The 26,970-nt window shown below is 38.7% G+C and overlaps 1 protein-coding gene across 1 annotated transcript in view; it reads right to left on the bottom strand.

The window, feature by feature from the left end:
- Nucleotides 1–204: 204 nt before the first annotated feature.
- CDC123 (cell division cycle 123) overlaps nucleotides 205–26,970 on the bottom strand; it is a 33,896-nt gene continuing 7,130 nt past the window's right edge. Inside the window, exons 6-13 of the mRNA XM_005018841.6 lie at nucleotides 26,178–26,284; nucleotides 18,450–18,498; nucleotides 16,282–16,357; nucleotides 13,175–13,297; nucleotides 9,426–9,454; nucleotides 4,035–4,163; nucleotides 2,061–2,198; nucleotides 205–1,351 (exon numbers count right to left, since the gene is read on the bottom strand). Coding sequence (XP_005018898.2) covers nucleotides 1,325–1,351; nucleotides 2,061–2,198; nucleotides 4,035–4,163; nucleotides 9,426–9,454; nucleotides 13,175–13,297; nucleotides 16,282–16,357; nucleotides 18,450–18,498; nucleotides 26,178–26,284 — 678 coding nt within the window. The 3' untranslated portion in view covers nucleotides 205–1,324. The remainder of the gene's footprint in view (nucleotides 1,352–2,060; nucleotides 2,199–4,034; nucleotides 4,164–9,425; nucleotides 9,455–13,174; nucleotides 13,298–16,281; nucleotides 16,358–18,449; nucleotides 18,499–26,177; nucleotides 26,285–26,970) is intronic.

The following is a 26,970-nucleotide window of genomic DNA, read 5'->3' as shown; positions in this document are numbered from 1 at the left end:
AGAAACAATCTGACAAAGGGTTTTGAAACCTTCTGGCAAGGGTGAAAAAAAAAAATCATCCAAAAATCCCACGGTATGACAGGATTATGTATAGCCCAGCCCTGAGTTAATGTCCATTTAATTTATGTGCAAAAAGCTACGGAGGAGATTCCACTGCTTCAGAAGGAAAGGGAAAGGCAGATTCTGTACTCAAGACTCCAGAAGTTGTAATCTGTGATATTTAATAATTGTATTTGGTAGAACTGGATTCTTAATCTGCATAATCTTTAAGTAAAGTTCATTGAAAACTGAAGCTAGAGACAGTAAGAAATGATTTAACATCTAAGTGCAGATTTAGCATCTAAGAACAGATTGTAACTGAGTGCCACATCAATTTGCCAGCAAAAATGAGGCAAAGAAAAACTTTATATACACACAAAGCACCACATAACTGGTTCAAAATAGGAACCAATTTCCAGGGACTGCAAGCACCTCTAAATTTCCTTTCATTTCAGTTGGGCACACGTAAATTACTGATGCCACGCAAACACCTATATCCAAAAGTCAAGTGGTTCTTAGTCCAAAACTGAACGCCCCTCCAAAAAAAAAATTACAGAAAATCAGCTTCTGTTTCCACAAACTTAGTCAAACTTCCTTTTATACAAAGAACATGAAGAAGTACCAAATAAATACAGAATTTAAGAGCTAAAAGAGTAATCGTATTCCTCAGAAACCCAGAGACTTAATACAAAAGAAACAAAACTGAGTCCACATATAAAAATCACAGGTTGATGTTATGCTTAAGTATTTATATTAAAGCCAAAGCTGATGTCTGACATGTAATCATGTTAAAAACAAGTTCCAAGAAAGCTTTAGTATGAAAACAGAATTAAATTTGATGAAGTTTAACAAATTTCATAGCTTTAGCTGCAGTGTGAAAACATTACTTTACTTGAAATCTGGAGAATTCTTGATGTTGTAACTGCACAAGAATTAAATATTGTCATATTTATCAGAGTCCGACAGCATACTTGAGTGGCATCAGTTTTCACATTAGGAGATAAGAAGGCATTCAGTCATGCTCAGATTGTTGCTTGCTTGCATCACCATATAATTGCATTAAACGTGGATTCCAAGGAAAACTCACCCTAACCCCCCAGGTTTCCATGAAAAAGCCTTTCTACACTGTTAAATAACCCAACATACACAAAGAATGAACAGCTCTTCAGTTCTTTCAGTGACTATAAAAAGAAGATTTTCTTTAAATTGATAGCTTAATAGTTATGCTAAATATAACTTTTGCCCCATTTCTTCTTTGTAATTCATTGTAATGCTTCTTGATACCTCAGTCATCATCTTGCTGATTTCGTTTCTGTCAAGAGAACAGAAGAGTTCATAACATTAGGACACATTTATATGAAACAGGAGTGCTAGTAAACCACAAGTGTTTCCAGATTCATTGGATATCAGACAATGACTGTGTTTCTAAGCCATTTTTGAATGGCAAGAGGTAATGTTTCCAGCAAATACATCAACCCTTTCCCTCATCCTAAACTACTGGATTGTATTTACAGTAAAGAACAAGATTTGTCCCACACGTTAACCAACAGAAGGCAGTAATCAAGATGAAGGCAACTTGCCCTCGCTTCCCCAGCTTAAAAAGATGTCATGTTTTCATGTCACTGTTATTGAAGGAACAAAGAAATAGAAGATATTAGATAAGCACTAACTTTTTAATGCTTCTAAGAACTTTTTAATTTCAGCTCTTCAAAAAATACATTCCCATTTAGACTAATTTATATTTACATTGCTTCCCTGAAGATAAAATTAATTAAATGAAGTAAGATCAAAATGAGAGTGCTCTTAATCACTAAAGAAATATGTATATATGTATAAAATATACACATAAATATATATATATATAAAAAAAAACACACAGTACTTTGTATCATGGCTTCATATAATATGTTACAGGTATGTATGTACTCTACGCTAATTACAAAAGCACAATTCCAGGCACCTAGTTATAGGTTGCCATTTCACAGAGATGAAAGGTGAGAATTTTTTTCAGTACTTCTTACCAGTTTAAGAAAGTCAATTAATTTGTGAACATCCTCTCCTGTAGAAAGGTCCACAAAATCTTTTGGCAGTCGGTAACTCAGGTATGGACTAGGCTGGACAGTTACTTGACTGTTCGTACAGCGGAAAACTGGATAGTCCTTTGGAAAAGATAATGGATACCATAAAAACAGTGCCCGAGAGTATAACCAGTGAAATCATTTGAACTCCTCCTATTGTCTGAATCACCTTGCCAAAGAATTTGATTAGCTTTCATTCAGCTAAACCTGCACTTTCTAACAACTGGTTATTTTTTCATGAAAAACTCTGCCCATTTAAGAACAATAATTAAGAAGTTATCAACAGTCAAATAAACGCATTCATTTTCTCACTTCAAAATGTCTACAGAGTACTGATTGTTAATGTGTTTAATACATATACACATTTGCAATGCCTCCATAGTAGTGGAGCTATCAGGGAATTTAGGCACTACAATCTGTGTGAGATATGTGGATAAATATTTACAATAATATCGCTAAGCCCGTCTTCACAGGTTCCTTCTCTAAACCCGTATTTGCAAATATAACCTTATCAGAATTATGATTGAAGCATTCTGACATATTTTTGCCTTTTGTGAATATATTGCTCTGTAGAATACCCAGACATATCTCTCAATTCTCACAACAGGCTTTAGGTAACTTGAGATAATTTTCACTTCAACATATTGTGCATTAAAGATGCTCTAGACATGCAACCTAATTGGCAATTACACGTCGATAAGTAACTTCATTTTAAGAGACAGACATTCGGTAACTTTACAACAGATCCTATGATTCAATTTAGGCTGAAGGATGAAAGCAAGTCATTCTACTTGACATACAGGCTTACACCAGAGAAATTATGTAAAGCACCTGGCACGCAGAAAAATAAAACCAAAATTCAGGTGTCCCATGGACAAGTTGAGAATTGGGAATGTGCTTTTAACAAAGGAGGCAGGTTTTAGCAGAAAGGTTCACTAAATGAATTTTCATACAGCAATAGCCAGACCATGACACTAAGAAAATAGCATGAAGAGTAACCTGCATAGCAGTTTATTTCCCTTTCAACATATGAAAATGGTGATGGAATCACAGCAAAGCCCAAATGTTAAAAATAAGCTCTACATAGCATGATACTTCAGATACTCTTAATGCAGTTTAAGAGCTAGAAACTAAAGAAAAGCCCTATTTGACTAGCCATCTCTCCTCAGACAAACAGCAAGTGCTTCACAAGATCAGGTAACACTACTTAACATCTCCTATCCAGCCATCCAAGGACTTGTTAAGATGCAAGGACTCAGTCTCAGTCACACAACGAAGAAAAAGTTGGAGTAGAAATAAATGAAGACTACGCTTCCCTCTCAGTATTAATGGGAAGTTATTTGTTTTTAAAGAGGCAGCTTGGAACAGGGATAGAAAAGACCTGCTCTGCAAGTTGACGGAGTTCAATCAGAGGACAATGTTTCTTCCCTGAGAGCATTCAGTATGAGAGGCAGAAGTTAAGCTTCTTTTGCCTCCCACCAAACGCAAATCTGGAACTCAGGGAGAGTTTCTATGACGAGTATCAGAAACAAAGCAAAACTTTAAGTGGTTATACAGAAAAGTAACAGATTTTAAGAAGAAATTGAGAAGAATGGGAAGAAATTTAAGATGCATCGAAGATGTATAGAAGCAAGTTTGGGGCATCATCTTCAATTGAAGTCAGAACTGCAATACGGGCTCGTATGTTTTGAACTACAAATTCCCTTGTAGGCATCTAAAACTAGCAGGTAATACTTGTTGAGATTATCTACCACCTAAAAAGATAGATCGATTCTTCTTACAGAGTTTACATTTCAAGAGTCAAGGACATCCCTTTACTTCAATGGGATTTGCATCCCAATTTGATCATGAAAAAGAAGCAGCAGAGGCCATGCCTTTTGGATTCACTCGCCAGCCTTCCTCACAGCACAGCCGTACCTGTTCTGTTGCTTCCTCCTCACTCTGGTCACCTTTCAGGTTTCTCCCAGAGGTCAGTTCGTCCCACGTGAACAGCAGCGAATCTGTTACTTCCCCAAATGGGTTAAAATCTATTAGCCAAATCTTACCCTGCAATGAAACAATGGAAAAATTAAAACAAGACATAAAATTTTAAACAAAACCAGAACACACACACACATTTCTTCTACTGTAGTATGCCTGATCTTTACAGACAAAAAAAAAGTGTCAAAATCAAAATCACCTGTTCTAACACAAAAATATGTTCTAACACATATTCTAATGTACTTCACATTAGACCAATAGTTTTAAAACATAGCAAGCTTTGAATTAATATATATATTATTATTGCTATTTTAGGCAGAAAATTAGTCAGAGCTCAAATAAACTGAATTCCCTTCTACACAAGGTGCAGTTGTACACAAGGATGAGAGCACAGAAGATTTGCTATGGTCCTCCATAACTCACAGACAGCATGAATAAAGAAGGGGAAAAAAATAAATACAAAAGAGGGATTTTGCATTCCATTAAGAGCTACCGCAGCACTCCTGTACTCTCAGAAGGAATTGTAAAACAACAGAGCACAGTCTGCAAAATGCTAGTGGAGATCATGAAAGCTGCACAGATACAGATTTTAAAATAAAATAAAATAGTAACTTAAATGCATTTTTAATATAGCTGTCACTAGTAGCCCAGACTTTCTCCTGCCTTGTCTTTAATGTATTAAGGTGCCAAACGGTGCTGGTAGTATGCACAAGAGCATGCCTATTTACAGCTGAAAAATGAAAGCAAGGAGACTAACACGACTTATTAAAGGTAACAGAAGTCTGCCAGGAGCAAGGAAGAGCTTGAATTCCTTGAGTCATTCTGAGATACAACCCCCAGTGCACTGCCTTCTTTTCTTACCCAAGAAAGCGTCATCTATTCTAACAAAACAAATACTTTATGATCAATTATAATGAAATATGAATACAACTGGTAGTAAGAACTAGCAAAACAAGCATCACATTTGGAAGAAATCAGATCTATCAAATACGGAGAGAAAAAGTTTGTTGTAACATCTGGTACTGAAGGGTTTTATTGTGTTTAGTGAAGACCGATTGGAATTGGAAACCAAACCCAAAACCGTGTAGCTACTGAAAGTTTATTTTGCTTTTTCTCTCCCTCATTCCTAAAGGATCTTCCTTCTCTGAGCAGCTTCCTATTTTGATACAAACTGCACGTACCTTTAATGATTTACACTAGAGCCATCTGTTTTCTAACTTACAAAGATCCCTTTGAAGCCTTCAGTCAGAGTAACATGGAGACTTCCTCTCCCACCCACACTGCCTCAACCACCCTCACAGGCACTGCAGAGTGGGAACCGAGTAGAAACCCACCCAACAGCAGAGAACAGAAATGCTAGAGGCTGAAAGCAGCCTGCCATCCTCTGCACAGTTACTAATGCAGGTGGGGGGAGTCCCAGGCAGACGAAAGCAGCGATGTTTCCTGTGGACAGGAACCGTGCCAGCACGGTGACCTGTGACCATGGGGTTTGCACGCAGACTGTTGCGGGTCTCACTCCCTCCGGGAAGATCAATGGGGTACAGCTGTCCCAAAATGAGTTTTAGGAAGCAAATACACTGCAATGGTGCTACCCAAAGCAGACAGCTGCAAAAGAAACGGCAAACTGCAGGGACATAGACCTGCTTCTTATTTTTGGAAGGGTGAGGAAGCACAAATCTGCTAAATTGCAACACCTCTGAACCAAAATTGACACCGTCAGTGCAGACAGCAAACAGGGCCAAGCTCTGCTATCATTTTCCGTCTCTGTTCCTGCCTCAAACACAGTCACAAATTCTCATTATAAGCAATGTTTTACTTTTGCTAATGGGGACATCTTGTTAGCTCCAAGGAGGAGGAATCTGAAATTTAGATTCATGCTATCGTACTAGAAAAACAAGCTAATGAACCAATTTAATCACAGGCAGAGGCAACGGCTGGCAAAGTTCATTGTGCAGTTCAGAGAATCTTTCCTTGCATCAGAAATGTTTACACTTCATAAAGGACTTCCTTATGAAAGGCTTTCACAGAGACTCTTCCTCACCCCAAATACATGAAATTGTTGGTGCTGTGTTTTTCTTTTTTAAATAGAAATTCAAGGTCGTTTCTCTAGGGAAGAGATGTACTGTAGAAAAAAAAATGAAAATTGGTTTGAGACACTACTGAAAGCAACATCTGTTTTTTGTGAGCACCCGAGCAGTATTTCCCTCTCTGCAGACAGCAGTACTCCATCCACAACACCAATTGCCTCCTCGAGACTGCTTAAATCTCTGCTGAGCTCCAGTAGTAGCAAACTGATGAAAAGTGGCAAACAAAATAAATACCTCATCTCAGGCCTTGTTAAAAGGGAATGGATACAACTCTGGGTTGGTAACCAAACCATCTTTTCTTCAGATTAAATACTCATTCAAGTCTTCTCTGCAATTCTGTTATTTAAATGTAGTTTAAGATGACATGCACTGTGTTTCTGAAGAGCAGGAGTAAAGCTATTTATCTGCTGCCTTCTGACACAAATAATCTTTGTCATGGGGACACAGATATGCACAAGCCAGAGAAGCAAAGTTGTGCATACCTGGAGGGAGAAAAAAACATGCATTACATGAGATTTTTTTTCTCTCATCCTAAAACAGGAACCACTAGATTTACCATACCATGACACCTTCATGCTTTGTTTTACTGAAGCATTAAGCAGCACACTGCTGAAAGGAAGTGCTTATGACAGAGACTGTTTAAAGGAAGTTAAAAGATAGATAAAACGCAAACCAAACTGTTACATTTCCCTAACTCCAGCTGCACCTTCATGCACGGTGACAATGCTCTAGAGCAGAGCCGCTAGCACTAGTTTGCATCTTAACAAGAAGAGTTGTGAACTAGCAGCGGTCTGGAGCCACTTATCTTGCTTTTCCTCGTCTTAATACGGTGACTTGTCTTGGACATGGTTACAAGGTGTAAGACTTGTAAGAGATAAGAAAAGGAGCAACAGCAGAGCTGAGTCTCAGGCCTCTCAGCTGTTGCACAATGATGCATGCTGCTAGCAAAAAAAAAAAAGTGTATCCAAATGAAAAGAGGCCACTGGTCTTGCAGTATGACTTCGTCAGGGCTAGGTTTCCAGCTCACTGGGCTTTGAAGACTGCATGATGGTTTTTCTTCCTTGAAAGATGACCGGTCTGCAAAGTCAGGTGCTAGCTCAGATGTGCTTGGTGAAGAGAGTGTAACAGGAGAGGCAGCCAGAGAAAAAGTTGTTCTCAATAGGGCAACTGCTGATCCTATGCCATCCTCCGACACAATGAGCTGGCCTTGTGGCAGAGCACTCTGCAGCCTCTCGAGTAACTAAAGAAAGCATGTGGAGGGGTTTGCTCTCTTCCACAACTACAGCAAAGAACAAGCTTGTCCAAGCTGAATATTTAGGGTTGAAATAATTTAAAATAAGCAGACATTGGACATTTCTCTGATTCTGTAGGTGAGGTTGCCATGCAACCAGCCCAAAGAAGAGCATGGGCTCTGGAAATTAATCAGACCCAGCAACACTCAATATTCTTTTGCTGCCTGTAACTCGCACACAAAGGGAGCAATGAATAATACAGTTGCAAACCACAAAAGCATGTGTGAAAGGAGGAAGACTTGACACACGGGGCTATCTGGCAGTTTACAAGACCTGAGGGTAAAAGGCGCCAAGAGATAGCTACAAACAGATATATTTTATCCTGACAGATGAAGAAACACTGTTCATTTGAGATCACACAGGCTGAAACCTTTTACTTGAATAATCTGTCTTCATGCTTCAGCTGTGAAGCAGAATACCCAAAAGCAGAACTTGGTTAGATGCTAAAGCATTGATTCTCATTTTGGCTGACAGCATCCTAAAGTTTGATGATTTGAGTCCAGGCAGGTAGTTTTCATTGCCACTCAGCATGGCTGTTTTCAGCCTGCAGACTGATTTTAGGTACTTACATGAAAAGCTGTGCTGAGTAACAATATGGTAGTTACTTTTCACATGACATATTCTTGTTTTCTTTCTGTTTTGCAAACAATGGCATGACTTACTATTACACTGTTAAAAAATATCTAAGCAACATTCAAAGTCGTAATCAGGACTTACTACAAATACTCCTAACTGACCTCAAAGACTTTTCTCAATCCCTTACCTGTACACGAGGCAAACAATGAGACTTTAAAAAGCATATAGCATTTGCTGTCATCATTTTCTGCATTTCCAGATAAGGATTTGGAAATAAATTTCAGCTAAAAACAAATATTTAATTCTCAGGTATTAATGTTATTCACAAAATCAGGTACTGAGACTTAAGGCTATATAATGCATTTTTTGGTTGTGGTTGCTTTTAAGATAATATATATATGTGCTTTAGAGCACAGTTCATATGACCTACTCCTCCACTGACACTAGGAAAGGTGCAGGTGATTAATGCAGCTATCAGCATGCGAAGTTAGGGTGGGACTTTTCTCCCTGCTCTGTCACTATCCAGATGTTCAGAGTTCTAATTTGTTGAGCACTCAGAACCATGGCTGGGATAATTTGAGAAGAAAAAAAATTAGCTTCCATCTGCCTCAAACTGAGCGCACAACACTCATACTTCTATAATGATCATCCCTTTGTAACCTAGAGGAAGAGTTATTTGCCGACCTCTGAAGGAAAGTCTGAAGATATGATTATCTTGGATCAGTTCAGGTGCTATAGGGCTGACCACAGGACAAAACACCAAAGAAATGATTTTTGGAAGAAAAAGTGGTAAGAATCTCCTGCACTTTTTAGTGAGCAAAACATCCTCCTTTCCCCCTAATTTTTGAAATATCCCAGTTATTCTGGCTGAGTGTTCAGATACATTTCTGACAAAAGCACCTACAGCAGGCACTACACACAGGGAGCCTTAATAACAAGTACTGCTTCACTACAACTGTTTAGTGATATTGTACAATATTAAGTATCTATCTTAAAAGAAAACTCAATTGCCTTCAGTAGAAGGCAATTCAGACAGAATTGCAGCTGAAGCCAAAGGTATGTTCTTTAAAACAGATTACTTGTCTGGAAGAAGATATTTACTAAATAATTACATCACTGGCACAGACATACTTGCACCCCTAATCCTATCATTCTCTTACCGTTGACAGCAGAGAACATTGAAAAGGAACTGGGAAAGAGAATGATAAAACTATGTAATGGGTTTTGACGTTTTTTGTTTTTACTTTTTTTGCCAGGACCACTTCTAGGAAGATGAAGCTATTATTTGCTTCATCTCTGTAATGTTTCAGGTGCAGTTTCCACAGAATAAACAATTCAATACCAAGGACATACATAATCTGTTGTTCACTTACCCTGCTGTCTCTGTAGACATCAAAAACAACTGAAAAAGAGAAATACATATGTTAATCTTTAAAGATATACAATTCCACAGAAGATGTCTAAAATTAAACAGATACTTGTGTACACAGCACAATCTGCAAAGTCAATACATCCACAGAACTGCGTGCCAGAATTAGGTTCATTTCCAAGAGGAAGTTGAAAAATTTCAAGAACTACTGTTAATGCACTGACAGCGCGTCTGCCAGGCTTTTCCATTTAATTCTGGTTTGTTCTGCTGATTTTTCCCCCAACGGAGAACATTTGATAAACTCTTAGCACCGAGAGAGGCTTATCTTCTGCATTACTGCTGTTTGTTTTGCAGCAGGACTGAGAAATTTCAAGGAAGGATCAAGACTCCATTGTGCCAGACGTGGCACAAACATGTAATAAGAGAAAGTTCCTGCTTCAGAGAGATTAGGAATTCAGCAGATAAGACAAACAGGTTGTAGGAAGGCAGAAGTCAGTGGGCATGTTGAAGATGAGGTGGCCCTGAAATGGCTATACTTAAAATAAAACAGAGCAGATACTGCAGATAGATTCTGCACACCTACTGATTATCAACAGCTCTTTCAAAGAGACTCTGCTGCTCAGTGATTTAAGTCAAGCTGTCTTGCGTAGTTACGTTGTTGTCCGTCCCATTGCTTAATTAAGCAGAAGTCTTTGTGGATGTATCTACCTATTAGCTTCTGTACTGTATGGTTAAACAAATCTTTGTCTTTCCATTCAGCTACAGAAAACAGAGAAGCATTCAGGCATGACCACTTGCAGAAATTGTACCAGTAGCAGAGAAAAAAAAAAAAAGCCAAATTTAGAAAAAACTCAGACAAAGCTGTACTGTCACTTCCTTCGCTAATAAGGGAGGGAATAGTTCAGCTAACTAAGAGATTTCCCAATCCATGCAAGATAAACTAAACTCAGGATATGACTGAAGAGCACTTGAGCCTCAGCAGCTCCTCAGGAAGCTGCTTGTCAATAGCAGACACGTTGATTGATCACATCCACACACGTAAAGCTACTCCGTAGCTTAACCTACTGTTTTGTGTGAAGTTGGCTGCGCTAAGGGCAAACCACAACTCCGAGCTAAAGCCAGTCACGTAACTGCTTTTTTGGCCATATGGACTAGAAATCCACACAGCTTTTTGCACGAGCTCGGTTATGTCAACTTAAAGTGATGCTGTAGGATTAATTGCTGTGATTTTCTCACTAAGACAAGCCCTCGGTGGCTAAGTCACCGATGCAAAGAAAAGCACAGCAACCCTAGATTTCTTCCCCAGCTGTTCAGCTGAACTTGTTGCATTGCCACATACTCTCATTAGCCATATTTCACTAATGGAAAAACTCTCATTTCAGCTTTATGGCTGAACGATGGCTGTCAGCTTGGGGCAAGCCTATGGCAGCAGTGAACGTTAATCACCGAGGCTGACCACATTTAGTGGGATTTACATCCCCATTAAGACTGACTGCACGTTGGTGACTCATTCGGGACTTTCACAAACAGTAAACAGAGAGGAAAACTTGAACTGTGTCCCTCTTCTTTACGGAACACTTCAGAACAGGCATGTTGTGTGCCAGTGAGACTGTACCTGCAGCTGCTCAAAACTGAGGGTAAGCTAAGGTTTGACCCTAACGCAAGCATCAATACCTCTGTAGGATTGTTTTTAGCGGGCTCTTATGAGAGGATTTTAAAGGGTTCTAACACCATTTAGAAGTATTTAAAAAGCACTCGCCCATCTGTTATCTTACTGCTCTGACTCCGCAGTGCTTCAGCTGCTCTGACTCAACTCTTCCATCTGGAGATGCTACCAGACCAACTGGAAAAAGCAGAGCAAACAGCTCTGAAAGCCTCAACGAAGCAAGAAGTCAGGGAAAGAGCTGTAATACCTTTCCTTTTAAAAGCAAACAAACAAGTAAACCCAGATTTTCATTGTTAACAACACATATGCTACCAGACAGTGGATCAAGGAAGACACCAGGGGATGAATGAAGGTATGGGGGATAAAAAGAGGGCAGAAAATGTTTCCTGCATGGCATTTCTCTGCAGAAGGACGGATCATTCATTTAGTGCCCAAGACTAAAAGGTTAACAAACCTCCATCCCAGTAGGTGACCCTGAAACCTGTTTTCCCCAGAAGGTAATTCAGATGGCACAGTTTTACTTTGCACAGGACAACACTTCAGGTCTTTCAGTTCACTAGCAGCCGTTTCAGAGCCTAAATCTAGGCGTCGATTTCTAAAAATAGTGCCCTGAATTCTTATCTATCAGTTGATTACATACGAGCTGAAATTATGTTGGAACACAGAGGAAAATTAAAACAGTAATCAGAATGTCAGATCTGTGTGATTGATTTTACTTCAAAATGTTAGGGCTAAAGATCTGTTAAATTAGCATACTAATCGTACGTATTATGTCCAAACTGAAATAAAGGAACTGTGCAGAGTCAAATTTTTAAGAATGTTTTAAGAATGTCAGTAAAACAGACTGGCATGAGAAGGTATCCTTTCTAAAAAAGTCCAAACAGATCAATTTGACTGACCTGGTTACTCGGCAAAATAGTTTACCATGCTCAAAACTTACAGGTTGGGTGGTCAAAGCTTTATGAAAGACAATACAACTGACAGACAATTCTTATGTTTATGCATTTTATTAAACCAAGGGTTGGTTCATGCCAGACCAATTTAAATTCTTTCATCATATTTTTCACCAGTCCTGATCACACATCATGACAAAAACGTTATATTATTCTCACTAAACCATGTCAGGAAACTATTTCCAATAAAATTTGTAAAGGACTCCATATTTACAAACTGAAACAATTTACTTAGACTGCTCAGGTGTAGTAGAATCTCATCAAATACCATTCAAAAGTTTGAGCAGATAAAGTTCTGTACATCAATATTCTGGAAGTCTGTTTAATTTCTTGAAAAGAAACTTCAAATCCTTTCCTTGGAAAATACAACAATAATAAAGCAGCAAACATCTTTAAACATTTTTTCTTATTTTTCCTTCTTAATGTCTTGTTAAGTATTTCTTAAGTATTAAGTATTTCTTACCCATTACTCAGATTTTGATTTTTTCTTATTTAAAAACATGCATAAGGGGGAAATAACTTCAAAAACAAACTAAAAAGCCAACAAGCAAAAAGACAAATGAACAAAAAACACATTATGTCCTCTGAAAGGGATCTTTCACTCCTTTTTTGTGTTTTTCTGAAAAGCTTGAACCTTTTCCTTCAGGGTTTTTTGTTGTCAGTTCTATGGTCAGGCAAGAACAACTCCACTCTGAATGTACGCTGTAGCCACTAGAGATATAATACTCTCCCAAGTCAAAAAGAACCAAGCCCTGTGAGATCAATAGCTATAATGAGACAGATGCACATCCATGGACTTAAAATATTGGGGATATCATTTCTTATTGACATGTACCACTTTTTCCTTTGTTCTCCAGCAGTGAACTGGAGTTTAGCACGCTGCAACTTGGTGCACCGTGGAGGAAACAAGCCTGGCTCAGCAAGGGGACAGGACAACAGGTCTCATTTCTATAGAGGCAGTCCTGCAAGCCCTTGCAATTACAAACCGCCCAGTATCCTGCAAAGTAACTTCAAAAAGGTAGAACCTTCATTTTTAAGTCTTTGTAACCACGAATGCAGTGTCTTCTTAAAAACCTTTATAAATGCCATTCTTCCCTGCCCATGTCCCCATAATTGAAGTGTTAAGATACTTACAGTCTTCATCCAAGAATTTATACTGTATGTGTTTCTTGAAAAACTCCTGTATTGATCGACAGATCTCCTCACACTGCGTAGAGATATGATCATAGTATTGCGTGTAGTCCCTCTGTGATATACCTGTCAAAAATTTTAGTAGATTATGAACAACTTTAGATGTGAAAACAAACAAACAAACAGAAAGAAAACACCCCACAAACAGTCAAAACACAATTCTCCCAAGTTTTAACCATTAACAGTGACTTGCTGTTTGGCTTTATTCTCCAGTACTCGAAACACTGTCATCGTGACCTTTCTCCTTGAACAGTTCTGCCCTACATTTTGTGAGTCTCATTTTATATGTACATGCTTTGACTATTTTAAGAGAATTTCAGGAGGAATCTTTGACTGAGTTTATGTTTCCAGTAGTTGTCCTGTCTTTTCAGTTTTATTCACCCTAGTTACTCTGGTCAAAAACCTTTTCTGTTCAGCACATCAAATGTAGAAACCAGAGTTTGGAACCATAAAATGAAAGGAGGAGAGGCCAGGTTTGCACATTAGCAAAGATGCTAGAACTGAGTGTACCATAAAGATTCTCATTTAAACTATTTATTAAGCGTGGAATAGAGTGTACCTGTTTGAAAAGACACAAGAGGTGAAGCCTTAAATCCTAGAATCAACAGACTGGCATACAGCTTAATATCTTTGCCCTCCCTCACTGAGGGCTTTCTTGCATCTCTGACATTGGGTAAGCTATTCCAATTACATCACAAGTGTTTCATTTCAGACAGTCAGACATATGTTTGTCTATAAGACAATAGTTTAAGTTGACATCAACAGGATTATATACTTGCATCTTAAATGACATAAGTTCTTGTACAGGATATGTCAACATAAGCCACTGCAATATCCTGCTGGACAAACGTCAGACCAAGACCTACACCATCACTGCAGAATGAGTAATATATGCTATTCATGGAGGAAAAAAAGCCAGAAGTCCCCACGGAAGATGTATCAATGACAGCAGTTTACTATTTTAACCGTACACAAAGCACAGAGATCAAGTTTTACTGTAGGACAAGGCTGATTTCCTTCTGAGATCTGCCCTTTAAAGAAGTTTGTATACAGCAAAGTTTATGAAGTCAGTGGAACTTTGAATTATTAATATCACTGCAAAGCTTAACTCAGGCCTAAAAACAAACAAAAACCAAAAAAACAAGAGATGGTGGCATCTCAGGGGATGCAGATGTCTAACTGGAAAAGCATTCACTACACTCTGCAAGTATCACTCCTTTGCTTGACTGACAGGCTCATTAATTTTAAGAGCATGGGAACATATTGTGAAAAAAACTTGGAAGGGTGCTCAGAAATGCAGCTGGGAGTGCTAGCTGAAAAACCCATACTGGTAGATTCCCAAGGTTTCAAAACCTACTAATGAGATGTGCAGAGCTTTTAATTAGCCAGAGTACAAATGCGTTGGGGTATTTGAAAGTAAATATCACTCACTCTCTCTCTTGATTACGGATACATACACTCCATGATAAATCTAAAGTCAAAGGTTTTAGAGGTTATTACAGCAATGTGTATCTCTGCCAGTTGTGTTCCAGCAGCAATAAACAGGACAAGATTCAGCTTTTTCCTACTTTTGAAAAGTTACATCAATACAATTAAGCAATAGTGGATTAATGGATAGTCTTCACTATTAGCGAGACAAAATCTGTTACAGAGAACTGCCACAAACCCTGCAATTGTCATGAATGGAGAGAGAATGGGAAGATGAGTGTGGAAGCACAGCCATATAAAAGGGTTTTGAGAACTGTAAGTGCTGACAGCACCTAGATTAGCAGATCCCAAAACTGAAAAATGAACCTGAAACTTCCTGTGAAGCTTCACAGAACAACCAGACCAAGCGACAAAGGACAAGAAGTAAATTCCTAATGGTGGGACAAGATGGAGACAAATGGCTGACAGCTCCTAACAGGTTCAAAACGGCACAGCCAGTACCAGCACGCAGTCACTGTGCTGAGAAGGTGCCCGGAGAAAGAATGAGGATTAAATACCTTACACCTCTTTACCTCTGTATCATCACGTGGAATCCTGGACAGACCACGTACATGTATGTATCTTGGCGCTTGTGAATATGTAGGTATGAGGAAAAAGTGCAGAAATTTGTTCTTATTTTAAAGCAAAAGTCACCTTCCTTCCTATGAAGGACATACCCTGGTTAGAGTTCAGGCAGAGTAGTTAAGGACAGGTGTGCATCAGTCCTGTGCTATTCAAATTTTCATTCATCTTTAAAGATTCCATGGTAGACCACACCAAAAGGGAATTCAAATTGCAGGATGGTACTAAGACTGAAATTAAACCCCTCAGTTTAAGCAGCTGTACATGCAACTAGGTGTCTAAGCTCCGGTTATAGTCAGGAGAGGATAGTCAATACATTTAGAGGAGCACAATTCAGCTAAATTCACCCGAAAGCTGCCTAACACACATGCTCTTGTGGAATCTGCCTGTCCTCCAGTGGTCACAGGGCTTCTGATGCATCCTCCAGCTCTTTGCATGCTGTGGACACCCTAGTTCTATTTGAAAAATTCAGTGCTATTTGAAACATTCTACATCTAGTTTGTTGTTTTTTTTTCCAGCCAGAGTAACAGATCAATAGTTTTTTTGCCTAAGCTACACTCCATATAATGCAAATTCAGACACCTGTGGACACATTCTGACCTCCACAACTTTTGGCATATAATATCCAAATGTGGTCACATTTTATCAGCAAAATACCCAACCGCCTCTGTATTCATTCTGCAAGTTGGGTACAATTCAATAACCTCCTGGATATAAAGGAATCCCTTACAAAACAGCCTTTGGGTGAAGATTCTGAATTAGCAATTAGAATCAAGAATATTCCCGCTGTAATTTTGGACAGACTGTCATCAGGCCTTCAAATACCGTGAAGAGAGAAAATTGGCATGACACATTTTAAATTAGAGAAAGAAGAGAAACATTAATTCTCTGAAATGAGAGCAATAAGGAAGAAACATCTTCAGATTTAGCACCAATCCAAGTAATCGGAGAAACTCGTTATGAACTTCATCTAATAATTTCATCACTAAGACAATTCTCACCAATAAGCTTGTTTTCCTTGACAAAGCATCTGAATTCTGCACCCGGGATTAGTTCGCACCATTTGCGAAGAACGAGCTACAAAGGGAAACAAATGACAGAGTATTGTTTCAGAACGGTCATTTTTTGTCAACACGCATAACTTGTAGATCTTCCAACAGTTTGGCTGGAAGACAACCTCTGACGTTAATTCGGATACAAGAAAACAGAACAATCTTAGCTCGCAGTTCATATGGTTATCTGAGGAAATACTTAAAAGCAATTTGACTTAATACTAATTTATACATAATGAGAATGTACAAAAAGAAATTGTCCTAGTAGACTAATTTACCACTTAGAGTCCTCTTTTATGAAGCCCAACATATCTCAACACTGGTGGCCAGAAAAAAATAAAATCAATGTCTCCTCCTTCCACGTTTGGAGCACTTGGTGTCAGTATACATTCTTAGAGTTCCATGTTTCAAGACCCTTGAATACATCTGCTGTGTTCATAAGCCCTCTGCCCCCAGCACTGACTCCCTAAGACAGTCACCACAACTTATCAAAAAGTGTCTTTTCATAGCTTTCTGGCTACCCGAAGGAAGGAGGCAGACACCTTTTTCTAACTCATCTTCCATTTAATTTTACTTGAGCCCAGATTTATATTATGTTAATTATTTATGCATATTCTTCTCAATTTTTCCGTGTATTTCACTGACAGCTAGCTGAGATCAAAGCAGTTTTGTAGCAGCACACATCACAACAAAAGCTGCAAGGTCAAGCAACACTACCAAGCCCTTGGTCGGAGGATGAGAAGTTGAAGTTGTAAGAAGAAAGGTTCAGACTGGTCATAGGAAGAAACCTTTTCACCGTGAGGACAGCCCAGCATTGGAAAAGCCCCCTCACAGAGGTGGCTCAGCCTCCATCCACTGATGTTTTCAAGACCAGATCTGAGAAAACACCAAGCAACCCAAATTGATCTCAGTTTACCCAGCTTTGAGCATGAGAATGGACTGGAGAACTACTGAGGTCTCTTCTCACCTTAATTATCCTGTGCTTTTCCTCTTTGTCCAGTATTTAAATGTGAAATTATTTATGAAACAACTTCCAAGTTACATTAATGATACAGCACGGAAGACAAAAAGTCCTGCTGTACAGCACAACAAATCTGTCATGGAATTGGCAGAAGTGGCTCTCTAGTAAAAAGAGCTGATGAACAGAATTAAATTTAACCAACTCAACCTCTATTCTGGTACACACCCAAGCGCAATTCTGCAATGCCTTTGGAGGTACAAACTGGTTCAGATAAGGACGTGAGATAGAAATAGTAACCGAACTATTATTGCCAATAGGACAGAATGCCTGGTAATTAAAGCATCTCTCTGGCACTTCATCAAGTTTCTGCTTTTCCTAAGCTGAAGCATTCAGATGGATCCAGTCTTTGGAGGGCTCAGTTACTGCTCACGGGTCCTGGAAACTCCCAACACCTATCAACTGCAGTAGAAAAATCTCAGTAATCAAAGGTGACACTCCTAAATACAATGTAAACGTGAAACTGCTGCAAGTTTCAGAGGCCTGTCTTTAAAGCACATTAAGATAGTGCTTCAAAACACGAGGTGCATTCGCTTTTCTAAAGCCCCTTAAGCCCACGGGATGATGCCAAATGTTATTTTTACATTAAAATTAGAGATATGAGTAGACACCATCATAGAGCCGACAGCACCACAAGAAGAGTTTAAAGCATTATTAATATCTAAGTCACTAACTTACCATTTTAATGCAGGAATGAGCATATATAACAAGATCTGATAGACCATCTCAGTTCTTAGCAAACAGCTACAAGCCCCAGCCACTACAGCCAGCTTCCCTCTCAGCCGTGATGTCCACAAGAAGCACTTTACAGAGAATATATGACTCTCAGCTACTGAGCTTGTCTTTCCTGGCAAAACCTGACAGACCCTACAGGGAACTGCAAGGAAGCTTCAGAAGTCTGCACTGAGCTCATCTCTGACCTGTAGCTAAATGAACTCCTTGTGACCTGTACTTCTTCACCAGACTTCCCCCACACTGCCCAAGCAACACAATTAAAACAAACAACAAAAAGTATTGTGGGCACACGCCCAAGTACAAGTGGCAGCCTGCCCGTGCGTAATTCACTTAAATTACCTAGAAGTCATACAAAGAGTCTTACCTCATAGTCTAAGGAAGGATCAGGGGAATCATCAGTACAGTGAATAAATCTGGAAAATAAGTCACAGGCATCAAAATCTGCTTTTACATACAAGATTTTAGCGATAGTGAGGAAAATTAACCCCAAAATGTTAATCACAAAAGCTACAGATAAATTACCTCTAAGATGTATAAAGCACGTAATTTCAGTATGGCAGTAACAAACCTCCTTTCCACAATTACCATGAAAAAAAAAAACATCTTTTTTGATCTAGTGTAATTTGAAAGTGCTTAATGGACAGGGACTTGGCTAGTGTAAGTGCTTATTCACTGTTAAGTCCTTTGATTCAATAGCACTGCTCCTTTTCTCTTTATTGTTATGTTGCCATCATCGTATTCTCCAAGAACCAGATAAACATTAAAAGTACAAAGGAAAACATGCTGCAATGAAACTTGATTAGGTTGTTGAAGTTTAACTTCCTAAACCAGACAACTGAGAGGCATCACTCTATCTTACAGCAGCTCAGGATTATTTTCATTTCTGTGAAAAAGGGATGTAAAACAGCGCCACTCAACACTTCTGATTCCACAGCATGGTATTCTTCTAAATTAAGAGCCTTAAGAAATGCTCTTAGAAATCTCCTGAGAGTGGGAATAAACAAAACTATTTCCATAACTGCAAGCAGATGCCAAGGTTTTGCTCCTTGCGAGTAGCTCACTCTCTGTGCCACCATTCAGCAACTACCAAGAATGGAGGCAGCTATATCCAAGACAACTTCTATGTACGTTTTTGTTGCTATACAGCAAATCTTGCAATAAATCCCGTAACTGTCCAAGGGAATTATCGGAAGAACATGCATTTTCCTTCCAGGCAGACTCCCTGACCTTATTGGCAAACGACTTTGATGCGCAGAAGAACTGTGTAAAGGGTCAGTGCTGAGCACTAAGGATAAACGCAGCCATTTAAGACATCTCCTTTTGGCACTCAGCTCAGTTAAGCAATCCAGAAGTCTCACATCTCTTCACATCTCTCCTACAAGCGCTGCATCGCAAGACACGGCTGCCCAACATCTCTGCTCTTCATAAGCAAAGCACTGCATTTGTTGGGACACATCTGCCCGGCCTTCAGTTTGAAGCAAGGAGCTATCATCACAGTTTTCTCAGCATGCTGCCAGAAGAAATCAGTTTTTAGATTAGGCTTTAATATCCACCACACAGAGAAGAGAAAGGTGATAGCAAGCATGCTTTCCAGAAGTACCGTAATCAAACCGATCGTATAAATCTGTAAGCCTATGTAAACAGGTAACTTCCTTCGGCTACAGTTTATATCCCAGCAATTTAAGATCTGTCAAGGCAATAGAAACACTCCTAAGTGCCTGCAGTTTTGCTAGACTCAAAATTCCTCCATTATGATCGTATCTGCTTACCGTGCTCAAGAAAATATTCCCCACACACCAACATAATCATAAACTAGAGGTAAAAAGGCAGCTGAAGTCCAACACACGGTTCTGCAGCCCCTGCATTATCTTTTCAGGGTCTTCCATGTTTGAAATGGGGCTATCTATAATCTGCTCCATTCCAGTAGGATGCAGACTTTGCCATTTAGCAAAAAAAAAAAAAAAATCAAAGTTAACTCTTGTTCAACCCTCAAATATTTTGGGTGGGGGCTAAGTGGGGAAAGATATTCTCTCTTTCCTTGCCGTTTTATATCTTTTACCAACATATTCTAGCATTAACTGCTGGGACACGGCTGAATTCATCCATTACTTACAGCCTTCTGAACATTAGAGACAGAAGGCTAGGCAGGGTTTCTTTAACTTGCATCCTATTCAGGTTTTCAGGTAACTGAAAGAGCATTCAGAGACTCAAGGACCACAAAACTGAAAGATCTCCCAGCTCCCTTTTCAAAAGCCTTTGAAAATTATAATTTTAAACACTAGGAGGGTGAAGGAATTAAACTTCATTGCTTGTGCTGTGGTCAACAGCTTGCCTACAGATTTGTACTTAGATGGCAACAAGAGAAGGATCAAGGACTCTCACTTGTAGCAGATGTTAATCTCTAAATGCCTACGCCTAACAACAGGACACACCACGTGAAGCTGTTATGCAGTTCAGCTTGCACCACAGAGACAAGTGATTTGAGGTTTGTAAGATCTCCCGTGCCTATCCTGCTATAAAAACCATCAACTGATTTGCCAATAGCTGAGATTATTATTCACAGAATGAGCTATTACAGGTATAATGAGACTTGTAAAAGTCATTTTGTACCAGACAGTTCCCCTGTTACTGTCTCATAGCTTATTTTCAAACCTTAATAAAATAAAATAAAAAAGTCCAGTTTCTAACAGCAAGAAATACTCAACTTTAAGGACCACAAGCAAATAGGAATTCAGGCACCACTTGAAAGAGGATTTTGAACTATACGCACTGTAAATTCCTAGGAAAAATGTGCATGTATGTAAAAAGTATCAAAGGCCTTATTTTCCACATGAGATAATGTGGAACTGTTTACCTTGAAATAGGCTATATTAAAGTCTAAACCAACAGCTACCATTCTTACAAAAAGTATCCTGATCGCCAAGTCGCATCTTTATGAGCCAACACTGCCTCCTACCTTCTGTTAGGAGAACGCAATCTCAGAAAGAACTTTGTAACTTCGTATTAAAAAACAAAAATGATAGTTTAACTGAATCAAGTTTAGACACAGGCAGAAACAGAGTAAATATTAAGCCTGGACTATTTTTCAGTCTCCTCTCAGAGAACGAAAATTGGAAAGAAAACAGAACAGAGTGAGAATAAGAGGCAGAAGAAACACACCCAACCTGTACCTCCTGGATTGGGTTCCTCCGAGGAGACTTTGTCATATCTGACTCTTTGAGTCAGGCATTTCATCGCTCATAAGCGAGCTTTCGTGCCATGAGCGTTTGGGTCAAGCAGAGAACTTTGTGGTTCTCCATCTTAAAGAGTTAAGTCTGGTTTCAAAAATAAAGTCTGAGTGCTATCTTAAAGGAAAAAAAAAATGTACTGCTTAATTTTAAAGCCTTGTTTCAGTGTCCTTATGAGCCTAATGAGCTAAACCTTACTTCACAACAGACTTTCTCAACTGCTCTGAAAAACAGGCACTTAGATGTAGGGCTTAAAAAGCCCTCCTATAAACTCCTATATAGGAAAAGTGCATCCCCCCCCTCACGTTCATTTGTGTCTTGCACGTTAACGCATTTGGAAGCTTGGCTCGCTGGGAGCTGTTTCACCTGCTCCCTTAACCTAATAGTCATTCCCTAACTACTAAAGGCCTTGCAGGTGATCTCTTCCCTCTATTTCACTTACAAAGTAGCATCCTGGGCCCAGGCAGGGTTCAGTGGCTACCTCTGGACTCTTCACCTCTCTAACACCCTTTCCAAAAAAGTTTTAGGAGTGAACATTTCAAAGCAACAGGTCCATGGGACAAGCTGGTCCAATAAAATACTGAAAGCTGGTTTACAACAGTTGGAATGTGCTCAGCAGAAAACAGCACCTTCTGGCACCTAACTGCCCCTCCATGCCAGGGCAAAGGGCAGTCCCTGCAGGGAACATCTTTTGCATCAGGTTGCTTTTGGACAAGGTTGAATTTACAGGATTTCTTATTTCACCTCTACAGTAATGATTGATAGACAGCCAGAAAAATAGGAATGCTGTAGGCTTCAACATCCCAGTAGTGACACCTGCAGATTTAAAATGCTCAGCACTGCAGAATAGGAACAATCTCCAAAGTTCAACAAAATTTCCAAGGTTTACATCATGCTGTTTAGCAATGACAAGCTTATCTTATAATTGAAAGGGCATTATCATATCTCTAGAACTATTACTACTATTTTTAGCTGTCTGAAGGTGAGTATTCAAATCTTAACAAAACATAGCCAAACACTCTAATAATGAACAAGAAAGCTACTTACTAAAACAATACACTCAACAGGATTTCAAAGGTATTTTTGTTCAAAAGAGGAGTGTTAATCGTTTAACAGAAATCCCAATTAGAAAGGGGGTTCTTTTATCACATATCCACATTAAGTTTTTGAAATCCTAGATTAAGAAATGAAAAGTTAAGGGTCACACCACCACCAAGTATTCTGCAAACTCAGCTAAGTAAAATGCAATGCTTACTTGAAGCAGAAACCACATCAGCTACAGTAACAAGAACATTGCTCTGAAGTCTTTGCTAATTCATTCCTGTTCCAAGAGGAAAGTTAATTCATTATTCTGAGCTTGAAACTTAACAAGTGTCAACATCATGAGAAAATCCAAACACTTAAATAGTTAAAGCTTATCTCGTCACATTCAGTGTATCTGCAGTTCAGGCCATTATTTTCTAATGGTTTGTATTGAAGCATTGCGTAGCTGAAGTTTTCTCAGAAGTTGAGCCAGTTGAGAATTACAGCAAGGGCAGTTCTCTGACCTGACCAACGTATAGATCAGTATCAGATAAGCAGACAGGAAACAGAAGAGGAAGAAAGAAGCACAAGAAGTGCTTTAAGTCCCACATCACTGGCAGAGTTGCATTAAGAAACGCATCTTCAAATTGCCAGTGTGAAGCTTTCATATTACAACTTAGGAAATGGATTTTTAAATTAATACCATTGAACAAGAGAAAAAAAATAAATATATATGTATATATAGTGTGTATACACATTTCAGCTGTTACTTATGCAGGACAAGAAACTTTTAGACCACACTGAATATTAATGAAAGAAGCAGAAATACATTGCTTTTATCCCTTCTCCTCCCTCTGACTAGCTCTGAGTTGGGTACGTTTCCAATTTTCATTTGTTCAGTACTTCAGGTTCTTATGCCAGCTGCATTTCCAGTTTCTGCTTGCTAAGGACTAGGGAGCTGGCAGCTAATTAATAGAATAACTAAGACCACCTTTGTGATTCAGCAGTAATTATTTCTGTGTTCGGATGGGGACATTTTGTATGAGTAACGTAGCAATTTAGAAATACCATGCAACATAATATGTGCTATATTTGGGTACAACACACTTATAAAATATAAGGTATGCAAAAACTGAAGTGTTTTTACACTTTATGTTCACCTTGTCACATACACAACTTGCATGCAGTATTCATGAATTTGAGTGGATGTGCAAGGCAGCATTGCCCATATTAACTCTACCGTAACAAAACATCAAAGGCTGTTCTGGAGAGAAAAACAAAAAAAACACTGATTTTATACCAACATTACTTTAGACTTTATGGGAACGGAAATAAATACAATACTTCTCAAACGAAACTTCCCTTTAACTGTTAGGCTAGGTGATAATCCCACGCTCATGACACAAGTGTGGTTTATTTGCTACTCACATGTTGAGCTGCATTATCCAACTGTATCCATCTTAACCCTCTGGAAAGGAGCACAAATGGACTGAACAAGTGCAACTTGAGATACTGCCTTTCTGCTGGAGGTTACTTCTCCCCCAGCAAATCGGTGGAGAGAACATACCTGCTACAGGCTGCTCAGCCACTACTGCTCTTCGTCTGGTGTGAATTTAAGGTGAAATTACTGATGGTTCAAGTTATCACCCATGCTGTGAAACTTCACAACAGAGGAACACATTCACTGCCTCCCCTCTAAGTCAGTGCTGTCTGCAGCGGGCAAGCTGAATAAGCTGAGGCATTAAACTTTGCCTGATATGAGATAAAACTCAAGAGAAACACACCAATTTAGATATCAGTCATCAAACCGACTCATTCTACCATACAAACAGCATAACCTAAGAGCACAAGACCACGCACATATACATCCCCTGCTGCCACACCTTTTAATCAAACAGTGCTTGATAAATGTTTGATTGTGTCCCAAAGTCATTAGAATATGGCTATGCAAACGGGAATTCTCCATGGAGCTTGGGGTAGTTTTTTCTCAACTTCTTTATGCCCGGGGACAGTTGAATACAAAGAAAAAATATTCATATTCACAAAGGGCTTGATATAAAGCATACAGATATTTTCAGACCCACACAACTTAGTCCTAAAAGCAGCTACAACAAAGGTCACATTACATGTAAGCGTTCAACTCTTGTAGCCAACTGTCCTCAGGACACCTGGCTAAGTGGCCTGGCCCCCCATTAGCAGAAATCATGAAGAAGAGCTCCTTAGTAAGGCATCAAAGCTTCCTGAGAATCAGCACAAACTCAACTCTGAATTGCAGACTGCAGACTTCTCATCTCCTGCAGCCCATTCATTCTCTACGGTCCCAGAACTTCAAATTCTCAGTCCTTAAAACTGTTTCCCTTCTCCAATATGCTTTTCAAACCGTCATTACACTCCACCATCTTCTCCTTAATTTCTCACTCTCTTCCCCTTTACCTCATCATATTGTACATTAGATATACTGTAAAATCTATCATCAGAACGGGACTGACAACGCTGTTAGCACTACATAAATGCAGAGAGAAGGATGAAGATACTGTTACCTACTCATTTTTTTAAAATGCACCAAGAAACTTGGAACAAAAGTGCTATTAGAGTTGCAGGAATAAAAAGGAAGGCAGTTGCATGGCATTAATATAATTGGTTTCACGTTTTAGACAACACAATTCTTACTGGTTCATAAGCTACTTAAGACAGGACTGTTATGTTTGGTATGCCTCTACAAAGCACCTAGAACAAGGCCCCTGCCTTTGAGTCAGTCTCCTACATATTGTAGTAACATAAATAAGCATTGAATAACTACTGGAAAACAATCTCTCATGTTGAGGCATGGATTGCCCTCTCTCTTTGAAATTGTGTTGTTTTTCTTTCTTTTAAATGAAAAATAATAGTAGTCATAAGAAGAACATTAAATTTCAACAATTGTGTTTTCTTCCAGAAAGCCAGTATTTTAGAAATTAGTTACACAAATCAGATCCAGTTACTACAGGAGGAAACTGTTCCTATACAATTGAATATTCCCTTTACGTATGCAGATATAATAAATACCAAGCACATTGCATTTATAAAACTTTAACTATTATCCTTAGTCACAGTTCCTGGAGTGCAGGAACTTCAGGAGCTTCAAGATCTTGGATTCTCAAGGAGCTCTAGCAATACTTCAGAAGTCTCAGGTTCCTTCTAGGCAGCCACAAACTTTAATGTGTCCAAAATTGGAAGGGACATGGGAAAGTCATGCTGTATTACCATGAAAACTGGCAGTCACAAGCTAACTCTCAAGAAGTGCAAAGAAAGGTGGGATGGAAAAGAAAAAAAAAAAAGTAACATTAAAATACCATTTGCCTTGGAAATCAACTCAATAAAAATGGACTTAGTCTATAGTGTCATTTCACACGCAGTACTTCAATACAACTCTGTGTTTTGTTTTTCACTATGTATAAAAAAAAGAGATAATTAAGAATAAAATAAAGCTTGCTTCTCTATTGTTGATTGCAACTAGGTAAACAATTCTGCTTTACTAGAAAAATTCACTTACAGTTAAGTAACACTGAATATAATTTGCCTCACAATCCTCTGCACTAAGTTGAGATTGGAATTTATTTCAGTGTGGTGCAAAGACAAAGGAGAAAAGAGATGGGGTAAGTTTCAAAGAACTAACTTCCTACTGCTCTTGAAATCCGTTTGATTCACAAATTTTAGACATAAATAAGAATCTTTGTATCAGATATTTGATGTTCTTCTGCAGTAAAGAGTGAGATCTTTCACAGGAAATGAAAAGTTACCCTCTGTGTTTTGTTCTTTTTTGACAGGGTAAGAATAATATTCTCTGTTAGAAGTCTACTTACGGCTGAGTGAGGTCACGAGTAATGAAGTCCGAACTTTTGAAGAGTAGGAAGATGTCGCTTAGAGCTTTACATTTCAGTGAGCTATTCATTGCTATCCAGTAGGCATCCTAAAGAGGAAGAAATACATCCAAAAATTATCTTTTCTATCAGGATCTAATAAAGATAAAGCTACAAGATACAAGCTACAGATCTATCAGATCAAAATATTATGCAACATTGGATATACATGCAGAAAATGATTTTTGGATTTTGAGGCAAGCTTCATCTGCTGTTACAAGGATGTAGAATAGCTGTTCCTTTTCTTATGAATAGTATGCTGCAAAAATCCATTTGAAAACTAAGGTTTTGCTTCCAGGTATTTTCCTGGAATGCTTGAACACTAATTTTCCTTGTGACCATGATACAAAGTCATTTAAGGGTATCCATCCTTACGATAGAGTCTTAACTCTATTTTAGACTCTATTTTTTTTTTCCTCTTAATCCAAAGCAAAGTTTTCAACAAATACCCTAAATGGGGACAGTCTGACCACCAGACAGTTATCTATAACAATGACGTAGGGGGGTTGTATAACAGAGACAGAACTGTTTTGCTTCAGGCTGACCAAGCAGCGTACCATTTAGCTCTAATCCACCAGAACAATTTGCTATATCAAACCTCACTGTCATCTATCACTCCTTTCTTTATCAGAACCCCTGGTCTCCTCTACATTCCAATGCATTAAGATAAACCAAAAATAAAAGTAAAAATCTGTGTGATAGCATCTGTAAAAAATTTTAGGAGCCAGCATTCTTA

The sequence above is a fragment of the Anas platyrhynchos genome, chromosome 1, assembly GCF_047663525.1.
Source record: "Anas platyrhynchos isolate ZD024472 breed Pekin duck chromosome 1, IASCAAS_PekinDuck_T2T, whole genome shotgun sequence".
In the NCBI taxonomy this organism is placed as follows: Eukaryota; Metazoa; Chordata; class Aves; order Anseriformes; family Anatidae; genus Anas; species Anas platyrhynchos.
The sequence above is the reverse complement of the archived record's forward strand: the minus strand, read 5'-3'. Positions and strand labels throughout refer to the sequence as shown.